At 40.5% G+C, this 24,104-nt stretch overlaps 1 protein-coding gene across 1 annotated transcript; it reads right to left on the reverse strand.

Annotated features, from left to right (window-relative positions):
• Window positions 1–5,246: 5,246 nt before the first annotated feature.
• Window positions 5,247–24,028, reverse strand: heg1 (heart development protein with EGF-like domains 1). The gene is made up of 14 exons (XM_042319688.1): window positions 23,333–24,028; window positions 19,812–20,597; window positions 18,551–19,633; window positions 18,262–18,375; window positions 17,944–18,075; window positions 12,900–12,991; window positions 12,519–12,574; window positions 12,105–12,265; window positions 11,676–11,810; window positions 11,154–11,196; window positions 11,035–11,072; window positions 9,998–10,085; window positions 9,549–9,726; window positions 5,247–6,214 (listed from the first exon to the last, which is right to left on the reverse strand). The coding sequence occupies exons 1-14, from the start codon at window positions 23,652–23,654 to the stop codon at window positions 6,071–6,073; spliced, it is 3,372 nt and encodes a 1,123-aa protein (XP_042175622.1). The 5' UTR covers window positions 23,655–24,028; the 3' UTR covers window positions 5,247–6,070.
• Window positions 24,029–24,104: the final 76 nt, after the last annotated feature.

The raw sequence follows: 24,104 nt of genomic DNA on the forward strand, positions 1-24,104 counted from the left end.
GGGGGAAAGAAAAAAGCAGACACTGAATATCCTTTTGAGCATGGTGAAGTTTTCAATTAGACTTTGGATGGTGTATCAATACACCCATCACAACACTGGCTAAGGCAAAATAATATCACACAAACATTCAACTAATAAAGAACATTTGTTAATTGTTTGTGATATTATTATGTCCTAGCCAGGGATATGACAGTTAGGATTGAAAGGAATTATTTGCGTTAATTTAAGAAATACCTGCCTTTTGAATTAGACCTACTGTAAAGCGCTCCATGTCACTAAGATCCATTGGTTGTCTGAAGTCTCCATCAGCCCAAAAGGAAAATACAGGCAACATAACCTACTCTGTTCTATATTATTTATTTATTGAGCACACAAAGCAAAGTCACTAAGTCACACTGAACCAAAAGCAGAATTTAATGCAATTAAAGTCACACAAGTCTTTTTTTATTAAGTTAAATCTGTTACAAATTCACCAAAAACACAACTTCACGAAATAAAAGTCGCACTGCATGCACGTTTTTTTAAACAAGTTCAAATTAATATATATATTTTTTTTAATCAAAAGCAGCTAAAACATAGAACATGTAAGAATTCACTCTATAGCCATTTATAGTGTACATTATAGGGAAATAATGCAGGTTCTAGAATTCCCTTCTAGCCAATCAGAATCGAGTGTTCAACAATGCCATGGTATAAATGGTACTGAGTGTACAAAGCATTAAGAAAACCTGTTCTTTCCATGAAATTGACTGACCATAATCAAGGAATAATTTAGGCAATGTCAAAGACGTCAAGGTGTCATTGTAATATTCAATAAATCCAATATAGTCCTGGGGTAGATGGACTTAATCTGTGTCCATGAAATTTGCCCTTAAACTTCCTTTTTAACTAAACACAGCATGACATGTAAATCTAACAATGCATATGGGTCAATGTCATACAACCGTGATTGTTTCATCCTTCATCCACAAAACTTCAATGACCTTGCAGCCTGAAGGCTTTGAGACATATAAGCTGCCCTCTGTCTGAAAACAGACTGACCAACACCCAGGTTTACAGTGTTGACAAAAATGCAGAGAGATGACTGTGTGGAAAATATTAAACTTATTGTCAAAGTCTCTACTAGGGGAAGGCTTCCAGGTGAAGACAGCAGCGAAGATCCACAGAGCAAAAAGAAAGTGATGGTGGCCCTCATCTGACTGTGTAGTCGAGGAGAGTAAAAGAGTCTGCCGCTTTCTTTCATGACTAAGGCCATTTTCACATATAGACATGCCACATTTGTGTAATACAGTCTTTTTGAGCCAGAAGCAGTGTCATTTGTTGAGGTGTGCTGTAAATGCTGTTATTTCCAGAGACATTGATGAGAAAAACGACTGAAATATTAACAGCAACATCAAACAAAATGAACGGGCTTACAATAAACAGGTTCCAGTAGATGATGATTTTGATGTTCCTGTTCACCCAGATGAAGAGCTCTCGCATGACTGGGACTATTGGGATTATAAGAAAAAATTCAGCTTCCAGGTGTCAATATACTGAACACCCCATCAGAGCTAGGGATTTCAGGAATGTCTCTCAGGCAACAAGATAACTAAATAAATGTAGCATAACCTTTTTAAATCGTATATACAGAAATGAATGAGCTTTAACAATGTAAATGTAGTACTTTACATCAGCTTTAAAAAGCCCTATTAAAATGAGGTTATATGCCATCATTGGTCTAAGTCCTCTTTGCATTCACATCAATATGTTTAGAATGGAACCAAGATCTTTTTCCAACATTCACTCAGTGCACTCTGGGTTTTTACAAAGTGCAGGACAAGCCATTCCATCAGAAGGTGCTATCAGATCGCTAGATACCTACTTACATTTTGGAAGCTAAAAGATTGCATTTAGTTAAAAGATAAAACAATAATTGTAATCAGAAGATACTATTAACATGTATATATTATTAATAACATAATAAATAGCAGAATAATAACTGCAGATGCAATAATGCTACTGCCCCTTTAAGAGCTCAAATGTATTTTGTACCCTATGTTGTGATTCTCACCAAGTATGTTGTCTTCTCACGCTATTCAAACCCCACTATCGAGTCAACACTTTATCAAACTCTCTTAGCCTATAGATCACATATCGCAAACAAATCATCTGAACAAAAAATCCACACATATATTGGAATTTCTGTGGATCCTTAACAGTCGCATATCAATATCTAAAAACAGCATACGTTTGTTCCGCGAACCTATACAACATCATCTCTCTTTTATGTCACCATTGTGAGGGTGTATGGCTGGGAAAACAGTGTTGTAGTAGTCTAGTGTGTGTTGCGGTAATGGGAATAATGACAAGCGCAAGGGGTGGCAGGTAGCCTAGTGGTTAGAACGTTGGGCCAGTAACTGAAAGGTTTGCTGGATCGAATTCCTGAGCTGACAAGTTAAAAATCTGTTGTTCTGAACAAGGCAGTTAACCCACTGTTTCCCAGTAGGCCATTGTAAATAAGAATTTGTTCTTAACTGACTTGATTAGTTAAATAAAAGCCACTTGGGGAGCTTCTTCTTCTTTGTTTTTTAAATGGCGGTTGGCAATCATCGCCACCAATTGGACTGGAGTGTAAGTCCATAACAGTTTGTAAAACAAAGAAAAAAATGTTACACTTCTGACTTAACCTGCACTCATTAAAAACCCACTACCCCCCTATTCCACTACTTTTACCCTGTCTGCTCCTACACCGTGCCAATGGCCTGGGAGGACAGGCCACCACCAAAAACACACTCTATAACTATTCTGAAGTCAAATCTCGTACACCCGAGTAAATCTCTGCAGATGCCACCACAACATATATTTTCTGTGATTTATGTTCCATTTCTGTGGTAGTTTATTATTTTAAAAGATTACTAGGATCCCCATTAGCCAACACCAATGATGATTATGACCATTGCTATAAACCATTGCTATAAACTGTAAGGGGCCAACATTTATGAAGCATATATCCCTCATTGGCCTATCCCTCTATGCTGACACAGATCTACTAGTTACATGGATCCTCTCAGAATCCCTCAACCTTGGCCCGTCCTCCTCTAGTTTCTTCACTGACTCCTCATATGACACACTCTGCACTACTCTGACCATTCCCACCTCAACCTGCCTCTCCCGCACAGGGCAATTCCGATCCTAAGCAACATGGGGACTCTTACAATTGACAAACACAACTTTTCCCACCAAAACTACACATTCCTCTATCCCTGGGAAGCTTCATGTTCACATAAAACGTCTGCAGCCAAATGTCCCCTTCCTTTTAGAAATTCGAAAGATGCGAGCGCCTGTGAAATTGTGATTTGTCCAAATGATCAGTGATGAAAAATCTGCGTAGCAGAACAAAGTTCCTTGTTAGTTGTTGCATGCCAGTCTGTCGACAGAAGTTACTACCATTTATGTTACTTGTATATGTGCAAGAGAGATTACAGTACCACAGTGACAGTATCATCCACACAACTTCAATGACCTTGCAGCCTGTTGGGCTTTGAGCCAAATATCAGCTGCCCTCTGTCTGAAAACAGACTGACCGATACCAAGGTTAACAGTGGTGCCAAACATGTAGAGAGAGATGACCGTGTTGAAAAAAGTATAGTTGAAGACCATAGAGAAATTGATGCTGAAGAAAGAAATGAAGATCCACAACGCACAAAGGAAGTAGAGAATTCCCTGCAGGATCCCAGTGATGGTGACCCTCATCTGACTGTGCAGGCGGGGAGAGGAGAAGGGGCTCCCGCTCTCTTTCATGCTCTTCATGTGTCTATACAGGTAGCACACTGTGACCCAGCTCGACCCCACCATCACACACAGACAAAAAAACATGTAGATAACTTTGCAATAGAAACACACCAGGACAGTGTAAAACAGTCCATCTGTAGAGCCAGAAACAGTGTCGTTTGTTGAAGGGTAAGTGATGTTAGTGTTTCCCTCAACATCTTTGAGACTATAAACTAGTGATGTACTAACAGCCAAGTCAAACAGAAAGAAAATTCTGTCGACAAACAGGCCCCAGTAAATTATGATTTTGATGTTCCTCTTCACCCAGATGAAGAGAGCTCGCTGGGCTGGGACGATCTGGGTGTAGTAGAAGAAATTCAGCCAAACAGAGGTTGACATGCTGGTAAATGCAGTGAACAACACTAACATATCAACATACTGGATGTCTTCGCTGTAAGTGAGTAGCCACACGCATTCCACCGTGATAAGAGAGACCAGGAAAATTGTGGTGCAGCAAACCAAGAATCCCAGGAGTAACTTCACAGGCTGTTTGAGACCCTCTCTGCCTCGCGGTGGACAGAAAAGGCAAAAAGCAAAAAACAAGTTGACTAATATGTTGACAATAGCCAGAGGCCCGTTGACTATGATATAAGCCAATTCATCCATCACGATATAGGTAAACGACATTTCTGAAAATCCAGAGGTTTATTGTATGTTTACAGGGAGTTACTCTGGGTGCTCAAGTGATGGAAAAGAAACCCTGTCAATATCTGAGGGTCTGAGGCACCAATAATAAAAACTAATTCAAATACAACCTATTTACATGGTAAATATGTAAATGATTGGTCAGCAACAGAAACCAAAAAGGAAGGAATATCTGCATGTAGCATTGCATAAGCTTCCTGTATGCTTAAAAACACACTACTTTCCATTTTTTTGTGGTATAGATGTGTCTTTATGATATAGAGCTGTGGACAGGAATAATCTTGGTGTTGTATGAAGAAATCATCCACATGGAAGATGAAAGTAGATCAAATGCTCAGTATGGGTGATTCCCAATATAATCTCCTTTCTCCTGGAGTGTGTACTCTTTCACAACTTCCCACACATCTAAAACATTAGATTGGTGGAGACATGGGCTACTGGGAGTTTCCACCCTATTTCTTATACCAGTCATTTCCTTTAAATTAGTGATTGGAAGTGAACAAGTGCACACTTTGGGAGGAAGTAGCAGATAATTCACTAATTCACATATCACTATGAGATCAACAACAGTCGGTATTCATAAACCGTCTCAGAGAAGCATTGCTGATCTAGGATCAGGACCCCCCCCATGGCCATTTAATCATATTCATTATAATCAAAAAGGCAGAACTGATCCTAGATCAGCACTCCTACTTTGATACACTTCAAGAATATAGGCCCCAAGTTTGAGTGTGATCATGCAAATACAATTTCCCAGAATGATCACTTTTAAAGAGTCAGACAGGCAGTTTTACAGAACTTTATCTTATTTATTATTAAATACATGACTGACTAAAACGCCAGAGGTAAGAGACCATTCATATTAGAAGGAAGACAACAAATACATACAAGGAAACTCCATCTATTTGTAATTAAGCCTGCTGTTTTTAAAGTACATATTTATGCAAACAATCAACGAGATCTGAAACTTGGCATGGTGATTGATCTGAATTCATCCAAGATTCTCTCACACACATATACACACACTCTTATGGTCCAAACTTCAGATGTTACTCCTTATAGAATAGGGTGGGGTATGCAATGTATATACAATGCAAGATGTTGAAAATGTCTTCATACATTTCTAACAGTTGAAATATTCAATAAATAACAACTGCTCTACTGTTCAGACCAACAGACTGCAGCAGACCTTGACCATCATTCAATCTGTCATATGAAACCACTTTGGTGCATCTATTCCTCATCTGACATACATGTTTTTCCATCTCATATGTAGTTAAATATCTTCACAATGTAACAATACTTCACACACACAAAACAAGTTCAGCTTGTCTTTTCAACCTGTATTTTCAGTGAAATAAAATAAGATAATGTTAATCTACAATTCACAGCAGTTGGCAAATGGGTGTCTACGCGTGCACACACAAAAACACACTCACTTTGTGGAACAGACATTTTTCCACACATTATGAATTCATGCAAACTTTTATAATTTATGGATTATTGCTTGTGACATATAATCAAATCATATAATCAAATCATATGATCAAATCGTATGATCCAAAATCAGTGTGAAGTGTTTTTGTTGCAGTCAATCTTCAGTAGCTGGGCGTCAGAAGTAGTCCCGGCGTCGTGAGTCATCGCTGATGAAGGAAGGGTTCCACTGAGCGGGGTAGATGCAGGAGTGACGGGAGCCCGGCAGGCCGGAGAACGGGTAGAGGCCATTATGCTCCAGGTCAGAGTTACGCAAAGCAGGCTGCAACACAGGAAAATTAGATGAGGTGGTCAGTGTCAACAGCGGAGGAAGGAGAGCGAGAGGTGTATGCTAATCCTAACCTGCTGCCATGGAGCAAAATTAACAAACGTAGTGGCCCTTCTGTCTAATTGGTTTGTCTATTGTTTTCTGGAGAAATGCCATATGTTTGTCTTATTATAAACCACCTGGTTTGGGTCCTGGATGCTGATCAGACAATATACTATGGGTATGACGGAGTGCCTGGACACAGCCCGTAACCATATTATATTGGCCATATATCACAAACCCCCGAGGTGTATTATTGCTATTATAAACTGTTTACAAACATAATTTGAGCAGTAAAAATCAATGTTTTGTCATACCTGTGGTATACGGTCTGATATACCACAGCTATAGTAGTAGTTTCTATGCATACTGAGGAGCAGTTTCTATACGTACAGAGTAGTAGTCTCTATACGTACAGTGTAGTAGTTTCTATACGTACAGAGTGGCAGTTTCTATACGTACAGAGTGGCAGTTTCTATACGTACAGTGTGGCAGTTTCTATACGTACAGTGTGGCAGTTTCTATACGTACAGAGTGGCAGTTTCTATACGTACAGAGTAGCAGTTTCTATACGTACAGAGTAGCAGTTTCTATACGTACAGAGTAGTAGTTTCTATACGTACAGAGTAGCAGTTTCTATACGTACAGAGTAGCAGTTTCTATACGTACAGAGTAGCAGTTTCTATACGTACAGAGTAGTAGTTTCTATACGTACAGAGTAGCAGTTTCTATACGTACAGAGTAGTTTCTATACGTACAGTGTAGCAGTTTCTATACGTACAGAGTGGCAGTTTCTATACGTACAGTGTAGCAGTTTCTATACGTACAGTGTAGTAGTTTCTATACGTACAGAGTAGCAGTTTCTATACGTACAGAGTGGCAGTTTCTATACGTACAGAGTAGTAGTTTCTATACGTACAGTGTAGTAGTTTCTATACGTACAGAGTAGCAGTTTCTATACGTACAGAGTAGTAGTTTCTATACGTACAGAGTAGCAGTTTCTATACGTACAGAGTAGCAGTTTCTATACGTACAGAGTAGCAGTTTCTATACGTACAGAGTAGCAGTTTCTATACGTACAGAGTAGCAGTTTCTATACGTACAGAGTAGTAGTTTCTATACGTACAGAGTAGCAGTTTCTATACGTACAGAGTAGCAGTTTCTATACGTACAGTGTAGCAGTTTCTATACGTACAGTGTGGCAGTTTCTATACGTACAGTGTAGTAGTTTCTATACGTACAGAGTGGCAGTTTCTATACGTACAGAGTGGCAGTTTCTATACGTACAGTGTAGCAGTTTCTATACGTACAGTGTGGCAGTTTCTATACGTACAGTTAGTTTCTATACGTAGTAGTTTCTTACGTACAGTGGCAGTTTCTATACGTACAGAGTGGCAGTTTCTATACGTACAGAGTGGCAGTTTCTATACGTACAGTGTGGCAGTTTCTATACGTACAGAGTAGCAGTTTCTATACGTACAGTGTAGTAGTTTCTATACGTACAGAGTGGCAGTTTCTATACGTACAGAGTAGCAGTTTCTATACGTACAGAGTAGCAGTTTCTATACGTACAGAGTAGCAGTTTCTATACGTACAGAGTAGCAGTTTCTATACGTACAGAGTAGTAGTTTCTATACGTACAGTGTAGTAGTTTCTATACGTACAGTGTAGTAGTTTCTATGCGTACAGAGTGGCAGTTTCTATACGTACAGTGTAGCAGTTTCTATACGTACAGAGTAGTAGTTTCTATACGTACAGTGTAGTAGTTTCTATGCGTACAGAGTAGTAGTTTCTATGCGTACAGTGTAGTAGTTTCTATACGTACAGAGTAGTAGTTTCTATACGTACAGTGTAGTAGTTTCTATGCGTACAGAGTAGCAGTTTCTATACGTACAGAGTAGTAGTTTCTATACGTACAGTGTAGCAGTTTCTAGCAGTTTCTATACGTACGTACAGTGTAGTAGTTTCTATGCGTACAGTGTAGTAGTTTCTATGCGTACAGAGTAGTAGTTTCTATACGTACAGTGTAGTAGTTTCTATACGTACAGAGTGGCAGTTTCTATACGTACAGTGTAGTAGTTTCTATACGTACAGAGTGGCAGTTTCTATACGTACAGTGTGGCAGTTTCTATACGTACAGAGTGGCAGTTTCTATACGTACAGTGTGGCAGTTTCTATACGTACAGTGTAGCAGTTTCTATACGTACAGAGTGGCAGTTTCTATACGTACAGAGTAGCAGTTTCTATACGTACAGAGTAGCAGTTTCTATACGTACAGAGTAGCAGTTTCTATACGTACAGAGTAGCAGTTTCTATACGTACAGAGTAGTAGTTTCTATACGTACAGTGTAGTAGTTTCTATACGTACAGTGTAGTAGTTTCTATGCGTACAGAGTAGCAGTTTCTATACGTACAGTGTAGTAGTTTCTATACGTACAGAGTAGTAGTTTCTATACGTACAGAGTAGTAGTTTCTATACGTACAGAGTAGTAGTTTCTATGCGTACAGTGTAGTAGTTTCTATGCGTACAGAGTAGTAGTTTCTATGCGTACAGTGTAGTAGTTTCTATGCGTACAGTGTAGTAGTTTCTATGCGTACAGTGTAGTAGTTTCTATGCGTACAGTGTAGTAGTTTCTATGCGTACAGTAGTAGTAGTTTCTATGCGTACAGAGTAGTAGTTTCTATGCGTACAGTGTAGTAGTTTCTATACGTACAGAGTAGTAGTTTCTATGCGTACAGTGTAGTAGTTTCTATGCGTACAGAGTAGTAGTTTCTATACGTACAGAGTAGTAGTTTCTATACGTACAGAGTAGTAGTTTCTATGCGTACAGTGTAGTAGTTTCTATGCGTACAGTGTAGTAGTTTCTATGCGTACAGTGTAGTAGTTTCTATGCGTACAGTGTAGTAGTTTCTATGCGTACAGAGTAGTAGTTTCTATGCGTACAGAGTAGCAGTTTCTATACGTACAGTGTAGCAGTTTCTATACGTACAGAGTAGTAGTTTCTATACGTACAGTGTAGTAGTTTCTATACGTACAGAGTAGCAGTTTCTATACGTACAGAGTAGTAGTTTCTATACGTACAGAGTAGTAGTTTCTATACGTACAGAGTAGCAGTTTCTATACGTACAGAGTAGTAGTTTCTATACGTACAGAGTAGTAGTTTCTATACGTACAGAGTAGCAGTTTCTATACGTACAGAGTAGTAGTTTCTATACGTACAGAGTAGTAGTTTCTATACGTACAGAGTAGTAGTTTCTATACGTACAGAGTAGTAGTTTCTATACGTACAGAGTAGTAGATGTCTGTCATCTGTAGCAGATTCTTGGTGCTACCGTTCTGCTGCAACTCGATGGTTTCCCTCCCCCACTCCATAGAAACACGGTTAATCTTTGGGAACTCTGGGTACGGCGACATCTGAAAATCTCCGCTTTTGAAAATAATCTTATTGATGTCATTCTTGTCTTTCCTGTAAAGAGATAGACAGACAAATATTAGTTCAATGGCAGCACGTTGACTGAGTTTAGTAAAACATTTGCATGTTATTATTGCGTTATTACATCATTATTAACGCTTAAGTGATTTCCAAATTGTGTGGACAATAAAGTTTTCCAATTGAGATATTATTAGTTTGATAAATATAATACAACATGGACTGAGAATAAGGAATTAGGTTTTGTAATTCTATTATTGTGTTATTAGATGGTAATAACAACAGTACTAGTGTCATTGAGTCTTACTTGCACCAGGTGACAATGAGAGCGATGATGAGAATAAGGAGTAGACCACCCCCTGCTGGCGATACCACCACAGCTATCAGCTTGTAGACTAGTAGAAACGCAAAACATTATGAATAAACTGGAGGTCTGAATGGTAAACTGCAAAGCAAGTTAGATCTACTCAGACTTTTTACAGCTAGCCAGCTTCACATTCCAGCTCAGGTTCCATCCATACTACGACGGTGGATATTGCTCGTCCGTCTGCCGCTAACTCTAGCAGGCTTGTAACTGCACGTGCATGTCCTACATTGCTAGTCGAACTCCAAACTCTTCATTGAGACAATGCTGGAACATCAATTCATGGGCGAGTCAGTGCTACATTTTAATTTGTGCCGAAATCAAAATGACAGAAAAGTGATTTTGCAAATTCAGCAGGTTATGTATGGTGTGAAATAGGATTTTAAAAGTATTTTTTTAAATTACTTATAGGTAACCCTGGCAATTTGACTGTTAACCTCACGGGAACACTAACAATGGCTGCCAGTCTTGACCTGAATGGAAACTGTCATCTATGGATTATACAGTATATCACAAGAGTACACCCCTCACATTTTTGTAAATATTTGAGTATATATTTTCATGTGACAACACCGAAGAAATTACACTTTGCTACAATGTAAAGTAGTGAGTGTACAGCTTGTATAACAGTGTAAATTGGCTGTCCCCTCAAAATAACTCAACACAGCCATTAATGTCTAAACCGCTAGCAACAAAAGTGAGTTTTCTTTGGGAAATAGAGCTCTGGAGCTTCATTGTGATTATGACTGCATAAAAAAGGTTTTGCCCGCGCTACAGATGGCAGATTTCATTCAGATTCTTTAGGGGATGCTGCAGCACCCTAAGCACCCCTACCTCCCGTGACTATGGTTCATCTGACTTTGGGGAAGAAGATCAATCCTGAAGGATGCCTTAAATGATTATGTTGTCTTGATTCTCAATTATATATTTTTCCTCACACTTTTTAAATTATTAATTTGTTATTAAACTCTCCTACTTACAATTTCCACAGTTGAATCCTCCAAATCCAAATGTGCACCTGAAAGATATAAACAGCCAAATAAAAGACCAAAGCATGAATTAACAGAATGGTCCATGGATTAGAGTTCTCATTACTTACCTGACACAGGTTCCATTGACCCGTTTCAGACCATCACCACATTCTGTAAGATAAGGAATGTTATTTTACAATTATTTGAAAACAAGAACATTTCAGTTATATAATGCATTTTCTTTTCAATATGATGCTGGCTACAATGAAATAAAAATAATGAAGTGAATTTTACAGAAGATTGACCCAGGGTCATATTCACTTGGCACCAAAAGGAAAAAAAGACGAGAGGAGAGGAGGGGCTACTGGAACATGTCAATAGGAAATGCTATGTTGTGCTCTAACGTCTGATCGCTCCATCCTTCCATGCCCCACCTATGCAGGACTGAGACCTATCCTCTCCCTCCACCAGACCCAGGCCCCACCTATGCAGGACTGAGACCTATCCTCTCCCTCCACCCTCTCCCAGGCTTCACCTATGCAGGACTGAGGCCTATCTTCTCCCTCCACCCTCTCCCAGGCTTCACCTATGCAGGACTGAGGCCTATCTTCTATCCTCTCCCTCCACCCTCTCCCAGACCCAGGCTTCACCTATGCAGGACTGATCCTCAGGGTTGAGTTTGAAGTACCCTGGTTGACACTGGCAGTAGGCTGTCCCATTGGAGTCGGTACAAAAAGAATGCTCAGGGTGACACTGGATATTCTGGGCCAGACACAGACTCTCAACTAAGGGACAGAGAGAGGAGAGAGGTGTGGTAAGGATGGTTGTAACAGGGCCAGGTATGCTATTTAAAACATGCTAATGTCGTACATTGACTTCCATTGTTTTATGGTTAGGAAATGCCTAAGTTAGCAGATGGTGGCTGAAGCCCAAAGCGTGGATTGCATTATGTCCTTGTCCCAACAGACTGCTTACAAGGTAACCAAACAAATAAGTCATTTTGAAATTAGGATGAACTATCCCTTTAAGACTGGGGTTATGGGGAAAGAGGTGAGGATGGCAGGGAGAGAGTGCTTTACCATGATAGGAAAGTTGGTGAGTGACCACCACTCGGCAGTGTCCAGCGGTGCTGTTACAGTTGTTCAGAGACATCTGTATGATGTGGTAGACCTCAGAGCTGGTCACATCAGTAGAGATGGAGAACATGTTGACAGCAGAGATACGAACTCCATCCTCCCCTCTGGAACACACACGTCACAGCAAACTTGATTTGAAGTCCATTTAAAATCCCAACACATCAAGGTCATGCTGAAAGCGTCAGAGTTTTTGTTCTATTGAAAACTCCATTACAATAAAGGCATTTTAAATATATGGTCCTGATTGTTCTTTTTTTTAGGAAGCTTTACATACAAAATACACAAGAACCAAGAGAGTATGGCTTGTTGTCATGCATTCAGAGTAAAGGGGGAAGAAAGGGGGAAGAAGAAACTCACTTTTTACTCAAAGAAGAGCGCCGGTAACCACGCAGAATTGATAGTGAGGCATTCAGCTGTAAAATAGATATTTTTAAACTATTATTAATAATCACCATATAATACATAAACTATACCTTCCTTCCATTCATAATACATCTATTATCATGTTTGAACAGGTTTGCTGCCTCACTACAACAGATCCACAATAGTATACTGTATATCAGTGATAGTAATTTCTCTCTCCCCACTAGGGTTGCAAAACACCCGGTAATTTAGCAAATGTACAAAATTCTTGAAATATTCTAAAATGACTGGTTACACGGAATATTCAGGGTTATACACAAGGAATATTCCCTCCCTTTGCAACCCTACTCCCCACCATGTCCCTGTGCTCCTTACCAGCTGGTTGATCTCTCTCTGGATCTCATGCAGTGTGGCGCTCCTGGAGAGCAGGGGGACGTTGAAACTGAACGTTCCCAGGAAAGTTTTTGCTATGGAGGAAAACAGACACTGTGGTTAACTAAGGTTCAAGACAGTCTGTAAAGTTTACAGTCAACCTTTTCATCTAATGAAATGTAGGCATCCTGCTTGATATTGAATAAATACCTCAAAAAGTTTAGCAATCTCTTTTCTTATCATAACATATACCATAATCTAATAACAACCTATACCATAATCTATACCATTACCTAATAACATATACCATAACCTATACCGTAATCAAATCACATACCATAACATAACCTATACCATAAAATATACCATAACCCAATAACCTATACCATAATCTAATAACACAACCTATACCATAATCTAATAACATAATCTATACCATTACCTAATAACATATGCCATAACCTATACCATAATCGAATCACATACCATAACAACCTATAACATAACATAAAATATACCATAACCCAATAACCTATACCATAACCTAATAAGATATACCATAACCTAATAACATCACCTATACCATAACCTAATAACATATAGCATAATCTATACCATAACCTATATCATAACCTAACATCCTATACCATAACCTAAACCATAAGCTAATAACCTATATCATAACCTAATAATCTATACCATAACCTGATAACATACCATAACCTATTCCATAACCAATAGCATAAGCTAATAACATATACCATAACCTAATAATATAACCTATACCATAACCTAACAACCTATACCATAACCTAATAACCTGTACCATAACCTAATAACATATACCATACCATAGCCTATACCATAACCTAATAACCTATACCATAACCTACTTTACATATACCATAACCTAACATATACCATAACCTAATAACCTAATTTACATATACCTTAATCTATACCATAACATATACCATAACCTAAAAACCTATACATAACCTAGTAAACTATACCATAACATATACCATAACCCAATAACATAACATATACCATAACCCAATAACATAACCTAATAACAAATACCATAACCTATACCATAACCTAAAAACCTATACCATAACCTAACAACCTATACCATAACCTAACAACCTGTACCATAACCTAATAACATATACCATAACCTAATGACATATACATTGGGGCAAAAAAGTATTTAGTCAGCCACCAATTGTTCAAGTTCTCCCACTTAAAAAGATGAGAGAGGCATGTAATTTTCATCATAGGTACACTTCAACTATGACAGACAAAATGAGAAAAAAATCCAGAAAATCATATTGTAGGATTTTTAATGAATTTATTTGCAAATTAAGGTCGAAAATAAGTATTTGGTCGCCTACAAACAAGCCAGATTTCTGGCTCTCAGAGAACTGTAACTTCTTCTTTAAGAGGCTCCTCTGTCCTCCACTCATTACCTGTATTAATGGCACCTGTTTGAACTTGTTATCAGTATAAAAGACACCTGTCCACAACCTCAAACAGTCACACTCCAAACTCGACTATGGCCAAGACCAAAGAGCTGTCAAAGGACACCAGAAACAAAATTGTAGACCTGCACCAGGCTGGGAAGACTGAATCTGCAATAGGTAAGCAGCTTGGTTTGAAGAAATCAACTGTGGGAGCAATTATTAGGAAATGGAAGACATACAAGACCACTGATAATCTCCCTCGATCTGGGGCTCCACGCAAGATCTCACCCCGTGGGGTCAAAATTATCACAAGAATGGTGAGCAAAAATCCCAGAACCACACGGGGGGACCTAGTGAATGACCTGCAGAGAGCTGGGACCAAAGTAACAAAGCCTACCATCAGTAACACACTACGCCGCCAGGAACTCAAATCCTGCAATGCCAGACGTATCCCCCTGCTTAAGCCAGTACATGTCCAGGCCCATCTGAAGTTTGCTAGAGAGCATTTGGATGATCCAGAAGAAGATTGGGAGAATGTCATATGGTCAGATTAAACCAAAATAGAACTTTTTGGTAAAAACTCAACTCGTCGTGTTTGGAGGACAAAGAATGCTGAGTTGCATCCAAAGAACACCATACCTACTGTGAAGCATGGGGGTGGAAACATCATGCTTTTGGGGCTGTTTTCTGCAAAGGGACCAGGACGACTGATCTGTGTAAAGGAAAGAATGAATGGGGCCATGTATCGTGAGATTTTGAGTGAAAACCTTCTTCCATCAGCAAGGGCATTGAAGATGAAACTTGGCTGGGTCTTTCAGCATGACAATGATCCCAAACACACTGCCCGGGCAACGAAGGAGTGGCTTCGTAAGAAGCATTTCAAGGTCCTGGAGTGGCCTAGCCAGTCACCAGATCTCAACCCCATAGAAAATATTTGGAGGGAGTTGAAAGTCCATGTTGCCCAGCAACAGCCCCAAAACATCACTGCGCTAGAGGAGATCTGCATGGAGGAATGGGCCAAAATACCAGCAACAGTGTGTGAAAACCTTGTGAAGACTTACAGAAAACGTTTGACCTCTGTCATTGCCAACAAAGGGTATATAACAAAGTATTGAGATAAACTTTTGTTATTGACCAAATACTTATTTTCCACCATAATTTGCAAATAAATTCATAAAAAATCCTACAATGTGATTTTCTGGATTTTTTTTGTTGAAGTGTACCTATGATGAAAATTACAGGCCTCTCTCATCTTTTTAAGTGGGAGAACTTGCACAATTGGTGGCTGACTAAATACTTTTTTGCCCCACTGTACCCTAATCTATACCATAACCTAACATATACCATAATTTATACCATAACCTAATTACCTATACCATTAGCTAATAACCTAACATACTATAACCTAATAACCTAACATACTATAACACAACCTATACCATAACCTAATAACCTATACCATAATCTATAACATATGCCATAACCTGTACCATAACCTAATAACATAACATATACCATAACCCAATAACCTATACCATAACCTATACCATAACCCAATAACCTATACCATAACCTATACCATAACATAGTAACCTATACCATAAGCTAATAACATAACATATACCATAACCTAATAACATAGCATACTATAACCTAATAACCTAACATACTATAACATAACCTATACCATAACCTAATAACCTATACCATAACCTAATAACCTATACCATAATCTATGCCATAACCTATACCATGATCTAATAACATATACCATAACCCAATAACCTATACCATAACCCAATAACCTATACCATAACCTGTACCATAACATAGTAACCTATACCATAAGCTAATAACATAACATATACCATAACCTAATAACCTAACATACTATAACCTAATAACCCAACATACCATAACCTATACCATAACCTAATAACATACCTTATACCATAACCTAATAACAAAGCCTAATCTAATAACATAATGTATACCATATCCTAATAACATAACCTATACCATAACCTAATAACCTAACCTAACATATACCATAACCTAATCTAATAATCTATACCATAACCTAACATATACTATACCATAACTTAATAACATAACCTACACCATAACTGACACCATAACATAACCTAATAACATATACCATCATCTAATAGCATAATCTAATAACATAACCTAATAACATAATATATACCATAACCTAATAACCTATACCATAACATAATAAACTATACCATAACCTAATAACATAATATATACCATAACCTAATAACATAATATATACCATAACCTAATAACCTATACCATAACCTAATAACATATACCATAACCTAATAACATAATATATACCATAACCTAATAACATATACCATAACCTAATAACATAATATATACCATAACCTAATAACATAATATATACCATAACCTAATAACCTATACCATAACATAATAACCTATACCATAACCTAATAACATATACCATAACATAATAACCTATACCATAACCTAATAACCTATACCATAACCTAATAACATATACCATAACCTAATAACATATACCATAACATAATAACCTATACCATAACCTAATAACATAATATATACCATAACCTAATAACCTATACCATAACCTAATAACCTATACCATAACATAATAACCTATACCATAACCTAATAACCTATACCATAACATAATAACCTATACCATAACCTAATAACATAATATATACCATAACCTAATAACCTATACCATAACATAATAACCTATACCATAACCTAATAACATATACCATAACATAATAACCTATACCATAACCTAATAACCTATACCATAACATAATAACCTATACCATAACCTAATAACATAATATATACCATAACCTAATAACCTATACCATAACCTAATAACATATACCATAACCTAATACCATAACCCAATAACCTATACCATAACCGAATAACATAACATATACCATAACCAAATAACATAACCCCATTATCTCTACTTGCACATTCCTCTTCTGCAGATCTGTCACTCCAGTGTTTAATTGCTAAATTGTAATTATTTTGCCACTACGGCCTATTTATTACCTTACCTCCCTTATCTTACCTCATTTGCACACACTGTATATAGACCCCCTCTATAAAGTGAGTGCAACCTAATAACATAACATATACCATAACCTAATCTATAAGGCCCTGAGTATTGTTTATATTTTCATTGTTATATGACATGAGACCTTGTAAATTGAGTACTGATATGTACAGTATGTTTAGCTATAAGATTTATAGTGCAACTGTCTTACTTTATTAGAACTCAAACTGGTCCTGTATGTCTCAGTTGGTAGAGCATGGCGCCACCACCAGGGTTGTGGGTTTGATTCCCATTCATAAAATGTATGCAAACACGACTGTAAATCACTTTGCATAAAAGCATCTGCTAAATGGCATATATTATTATTATGTATTATTATACTGGATATTAAATAAGAACCTAAATATTGTATACATTTTTATTGTCATAGGAGACTTCGTAAACAAAGGCTGTACTGTTTATTTAGCCGTACCTCGCGTGCAGTCTCTTCCGTGCTCCATGTCCAGACCCAGGGGACACTCACAGCTGAAGGAGCCCCTGGTATTAACACAAGTAGAGTCACTGGGACAGGGGCCCAAGGGGCCACTCTCACACTCATCCACATCTGAACCAACACAGCACAACAGAGACAAAGGACAGAGGAGAGAGGGCAGGTCAACACAATATACAGCTGACTATGCAGGCACCCCGCTCCCCCCACAAAGACTATACCATTCAATACCATTAGCAATATATAGACTTCACCAATAGCTCACATACAGTATGGCTGGGAATTGTAGGTTGAGCTCACCCTCATTGCAGGTAGGTCCTGTCCATGATGACAGACAGTCACAGGTGAACCCAGTCACTCCATAGGGTAGACACTCACCTCCATTCAGACAGGGGCCGGACTCACAGGCACTACCTAAAGAAGAGAGCAGGATTCAGAATAACGTACTGTAACAATGCAGTTCATTGTAAGAAACTATTTTCTTTATTGTTCCAAACAGTCATTAGGTTTTGGGATCTTCATTTCACTTTTCCAGCTCAATTAACTTCAGAAGAATCAAAGCATTGAAAGATATACTGTGTTGACAAACCTGGTGACTGCGGTGTAGATCTGATGTCCATTGGAGCGGTGGTCACTTCTATCTCAGTGGTCCCCCTGTCAGTGTGTTTCCCTGTTGTGTGTAGTTCCACTGTGTTTCTGGTGGGGACGCTGTAACTGTAGGAGGAGGAGGCTGCAGTGGTGGTGATGCTGTGGGCCGTGGTGTCCCCCTGTGTGGCCGTGCTGGTCTCCAGGTGCAAGGTGGTGACGTCGGTGGAGCTCATCCCCGTTGAGGGCCCTTGGGTCTGGGTCTGAGTCTGAGTGGTGCCCGGGGGCTGGGGGGTGGAAGCAGAGCTCTGGAAACCCAAGGTAGTCTCCGTGGTAGTGGTGGTAGGGATGATGGTGGGCTGAGTCTGGGCCTCAATGGAAGTGGTGGTACTGGGCTGAACCATCCTCGTCGTAGTAAGAGGCGGGGTCGGTGTGGTGCTGGTTGCCATGGTAACAATGTAGGGCTCCTCCTCGGTGACCTGTGACTTTATTGTCATGGTAACAGGTGTGGTGGACACCAGGACCTCTGTGGCCACCGGCGGCCGCTGAGTCTTGGGGATGAAGAGAGGCTGGGTGGCGAGGAACCGAGACAGGGAGTCATCCAGGGCAGTGGCACTATCTCGTAGTGTTGGGAGAGCAGTAGTAAGACCCAGGCCTAGGATAGTATTGTCCTCTGTGTGGAGCGAAGGGACCCCCTCTGTCTCACCCTGCTCCCCCCAGGTTCTAGGGGGACCTGTGGAGGACTTGGTGGAGGTCTCAGACCCAGTGACCAGGATGGAGGGAGAATCTCTATCTGTTTCTCCTCCCTGAGAGGTGTTGGGGTGGCTGGGGCCTTCTTCTGACGACAGCACAGGGGGCTGTGATGAAGCAAAAACCCCCTCTTCTGTCTGGGATGTCCTGCCTCTGGAGGGCTGACTAGAGTCTGTTGTGTCTGTGTCCCGTCTGCTGTGGTTATCAACCACCCTGAGCGGAGGGGTGGAGTTGGGGGTTCCCTCTGAAACCAGAGAGGTGAGGTCCTGCTGTTGGGTCACATTGAGAGGTCCAGTCAGTGGGTTGGTCCCTCTGGAGGCGAAACCACCAGACCACTCTGTTTAGAAAGAAATAGAAGAGGTAGAGGAGGAGATACATGTATTTGTTAATTTACTACATGAGAAATGGTAATTATACTTTTGCATATCCCATCCTCCCCAGTAGGCATATGCATACAGTACATATATATGCACAGACATACATATACACAGCGAGAGAGTTTGAGGGCTGTTTACCCTGTGAGGAGTCGGTGTGATGGTAAGAGTCAGACCCAGATGTAGCATCATGCCCATGCTCAGGTCCTGTGAAGGGTATCCTGATGGTGACGGCCCCAGCCCCGGCTCCAGTGCGGACAGTCGGGAGGTTCCAGGTGGAGGCCCGTGACTGGGAGGAGGAGTTGGAGTCCTCAGAGTACATGGAAGTGTTGTTGGATATCACAGACAGTAAAGTCCTCTCTCCCGCTCGACTCACAGTGGAGGAGATGTAGGTGCTGTCAGTTTGGATGGGGATAGGGAGAGCCACGGTTCCTAGGTCTGTCAACTGGTCCTGTCTGAGAGTGGCTGTTGACTGCCCATGCCCGAGACCCACAGTGCCTCGGTTCGCCGACAGGTCCTCTCCGAGACCCGCGGTGCCTCGGTTCGCCGACTGGTCCTCTCCGAGACCCGCGGTGCCTCGGTTCACCGACTGGTCCTTTCCGAGACCCGCGGTGCCTCGGTTCGCCGACTGGTCCTCTCCGAGACCCGCGGTGCCTCGGTTCGTCGACTGGTCCTGCCTGAGACTGCTGTCAGCATCAGGGCTGTCCTGAGGGAGTCTGGCTTGTGTCACAGACCTGAGGTCCACTCGAAGCCCAGGGTAGGTCTCTAGTAGGTGGTCTGGTGCTAGTCTGGTCTGGTCTTCCCAATGTGTGGTAGCCTCTGTGGACACTACAATGGTAGAGCTCATCTGCTCTTTCGACAAACTAAGGGTTCCTTCTGATGCCCCGCGGGTTGAGACCGTGGAGAGATGCGTGTTTTGTTCAGTGGCTGTGAATAATAAATACATACAATTAAGGATGATAGGTATGAGTTTTCTGTTTAAAAGAAAAGCAGTCTGTCCCAAGGGCCAACATAATGAGTTGGGGAGAAAGCCAAAACCAAAATGCACATCAGGCCACCAGATGACCCCAGAGTGGTCTTGTCTGAAAGGGAAGAGGTTGCCAGGAGTTACTACCTGTGGATGTAATGATTTTAGGTGGAGAACAATTGGCAGCCCGGCCTGTCTACCCTGACAAAAGCCTGGGCCCTAAATATGGAGGTGCACTCAGGCCTTTGGGACCTTGCCATTTCCTTCCTAATCCTGATCTAGCAGAAGCCATAGACGTTAAAATACAGTCACATCGCAGATGTCGGTTGGGTTCATGTTGAGGCAGAGTTGGCTCTCTGGCTCATAGTTTGTATAAGCCTTAGGAAAACAGTTCATATCTCGTTAAAGTCCCATAAATGTGACATTTCATTGGTAAGTCCATTGCTGATTTTTTTTGTTGCCAATGATGTTTCTGTTTGTAAAGATATGACTAGACCTCCTAATACTAAGATATGGCAGTTCTAGGCCTACACATGCAGACACTATATGTAAGCTATTTAATAGTGTTCCTGTCCATAACACCACTACTACTAGGGCCTACAAACTCCACCTAGGCCTAAAGCTTGGTTTATAGTTGGTCCGGGGCCTGAAATATCTGCCTATCTACTCTGCGGCAGCCTGTTGACAGCCTGCCTGTCTGTAGGGAAGGCTTGTGCCTGGCACTTCTGCACTGACTCAACACTGCTGCTGGAGGGCTTTGGAACAATAACCTACTGCCAGTGCCAAGGAAGAGCTGAGCGCTGCCTGTGCTGGATAACATCCTGAATGTAACACATAGCAATGACACATTCAGACAGTCAAACTGTCAGACAGTCAGTACGCAGATAGAGGGAAGAAGAGTTCAGCAATGGTGTAGTCAGTCCACAGAGAGAGACCTAGGATGCATCCCAAATAGCACACTATTCCCTATATAGGGAACTACTTTTGACCGGAGCCGTATGGCAGGCACAATGAGTTAGCTTGTGTGTGTTTAGTTTTTTTTCTTTCTAAACCAGCGCCATCATTTGTGTTGCTCCCAGTTCATGACGATGATGAAATGGGTTCTGTCCCAAATTACACCCTTGGCTGTTCCATAAAGGTCCAGACTCAGACCTTTTGACAGAGACTGTAGCAAGCTTATATAGTGGATGTGAAATTTGCCCCAAAGCATGTTGGCTGGAGTACATCTGTAAAGAAAATCACTTCCCTGAGATCTGAAGCCAACCTCTGCTGGATAAGACAGTTGGCTTTGAGTTGTGTAGTGTGTGTTGTTTTGCAGAAGATCGCTGGTTCGCGCCCTGCTCGGGGCATAACAGAAAGCACTCTGTTACGTTTATATACAGAGACAGACTATTCACCTTCTCAAGAAGCGGACCTCGACCCCTGTGCAGATTGAGGTTCAATTCCAGTAAAGGCTTGAGACAGCTGTTACCACCAATCCGATGTAGTGATTGAGAAGGGAAAACGGTGCTTGAACCAGAGCACGTGCAGTTCACAGCCAAGCACACTGCCCCCTGTGCCATAAAGGTTCAGACCTCTTGGTAGTGGCCGTAGTAACCTATGCATACAAGGAGGATATAATAGCTCTACTCTCTAATGAAGTCTGGGCAAATAATTACCGGAAAAGTGAACACTTTCTCCACATCTACTCACTGACAATACCTCATAAGAATTTATGTAGGTAAACAACATTTCCAAAACTCTGGCTGAGTGCTGAAACAAGAGTCAACAAAGACATTCATTGGTTTGAAAGGTAAACCTTAGAAGTTGTTCAGTACAGGGTGTATTTTTCTAATCTACTGTTAGGCCATTAGCTGCAAAGCACATTTTAGTATATTGTCTCAAATGATCACTATGATGAATTATACTGAACAAAAATATAAACACAACATGTAAAGTGTTGGCCCCATTATTGATGAGCTGAAATAAAAAATCCCAGAAATGTTCCATACGAACAAAAAGCTTATTTTTCTCCAATTCTGTGCATAAATTTGTTTACATCCCTGTTTGTTTGCATTTCTTCTTTGCCAAGATAATCCATCCACCTGACAGGTGTGGCATATTTATAGAAGCTGATTAAACGGCATAATCATTACACAGGTGCACCTTGTGCTGGGGACAATAAAAGGACACGCTCAAATGTGCAGTCACAACACAAATCCAAAGATATTTTGAAGGAGTGTGCAATTTGCAAGCTGACTGCTGGAACGTACACTGGATCTGTTGCCAGAGAATTTAATGTTAATTTCTCTTTCACAAGCCACCTCCAACATCGTTTTATAGAATTTGGCAGTAAGTCCTACTGGCCTCACAACCGCAGACCACGTGTAACCATGCCAGCCCAGGACCTTGTTCTGGGTTTTTCTACCTCAATGCTGTTATTTAATTTAGACTAAATAGACCGCGGGATATTGATCAAGCAGCCTTTAAACATGCAATAAATAGTCCGTTGTAGTTTACTTGTATATACAATGATTAAATCACGACTGAGATTTAAATAGTCTGACAACAACAAAAAACACCGACACTTAAAATATTGTCACCGCGGGCGATCCGTGCCACATACAGGGATGGGACAGTGTGTAGAACTATTGACCTGTTTGCGAATCCCACCCTCTTCCATATGTCTGTAGGTGCCTATTTTACTACACCTTACCTAATTTGTCTTCACTCAATGTCCGGGTCTCACTGTCATCAGAATGCCGGACTCGGTGGTATTGTTCTGTTCCAGGTGATGGCGATGATACCTCCCTAAAGTCTTTAGAAGTTCCCGAAGTTGTAAACAAGTATTTTGGTAAGGCAGTTATTTCTTCAGAGTTCGTAACGCTGGGAGAAAAGTATCCCCTCGTTACCAGTGTCCTATCCATATCGTTGGTGCTGGAGGTGTACGTCCACGCATTGATGGGCCTCAGAACTATCAAGAGGACCACAAGAAAAAGACGGGCTAGGACTACGTGACTCAAAGAACACGTTTCCATAATCAAAACGACACGAAATCGGAAGGCAGGAGTATATTCCAAACAAGAAGCGGCGAGTGGCCCACTGCCAACATTGGAAATTGTGTTCTTCAGTAATTTCTCATTTAAAAAAATCCATTCGGAGACCCGAAACACCTATTGATCCGATGACGGGCAATAAATTCGATAACCATGGTGGTGATGGAAAAATAAGCATGTTATCACATCCGAGGCGCCTAGCTCCTCCTACACAGATCAGCGATTGTAGTTTCCACCCAAATCCCAGTTGGCCGTCCGCGGACTAACCTATTGTTACACTCTACTAGACTTCAGAATATCCCGAATCTCTGATTCTGTTACTTTATATTGATTTCTTCAATGTAAGATACAATAGTAAACTCGACATGCATGCCACAAGTGTGGAGTTGAGACCTCAAAGATGAAACGTCGACTTGATGTTACAAAGTTGCA

The sequence above is a fragment of the Oncorhynchus tshawytscha genome, linkage group LG03 (genome assembly GCF_018296145.1).
Source record: "Oncorhynchus tshawytscha isolate Ot180627B linkage group LG03, Otsh_v2.0, whole genome shotgun sequence".
NCBI classification, from domain to species: domain Eukaryota; kingdom Metazoa; phylum Chordata; class Actinopteri; order Salmoniformes; family Salmonidae; genus Oncorhynchus; species Oncorhynchus tshawytscha.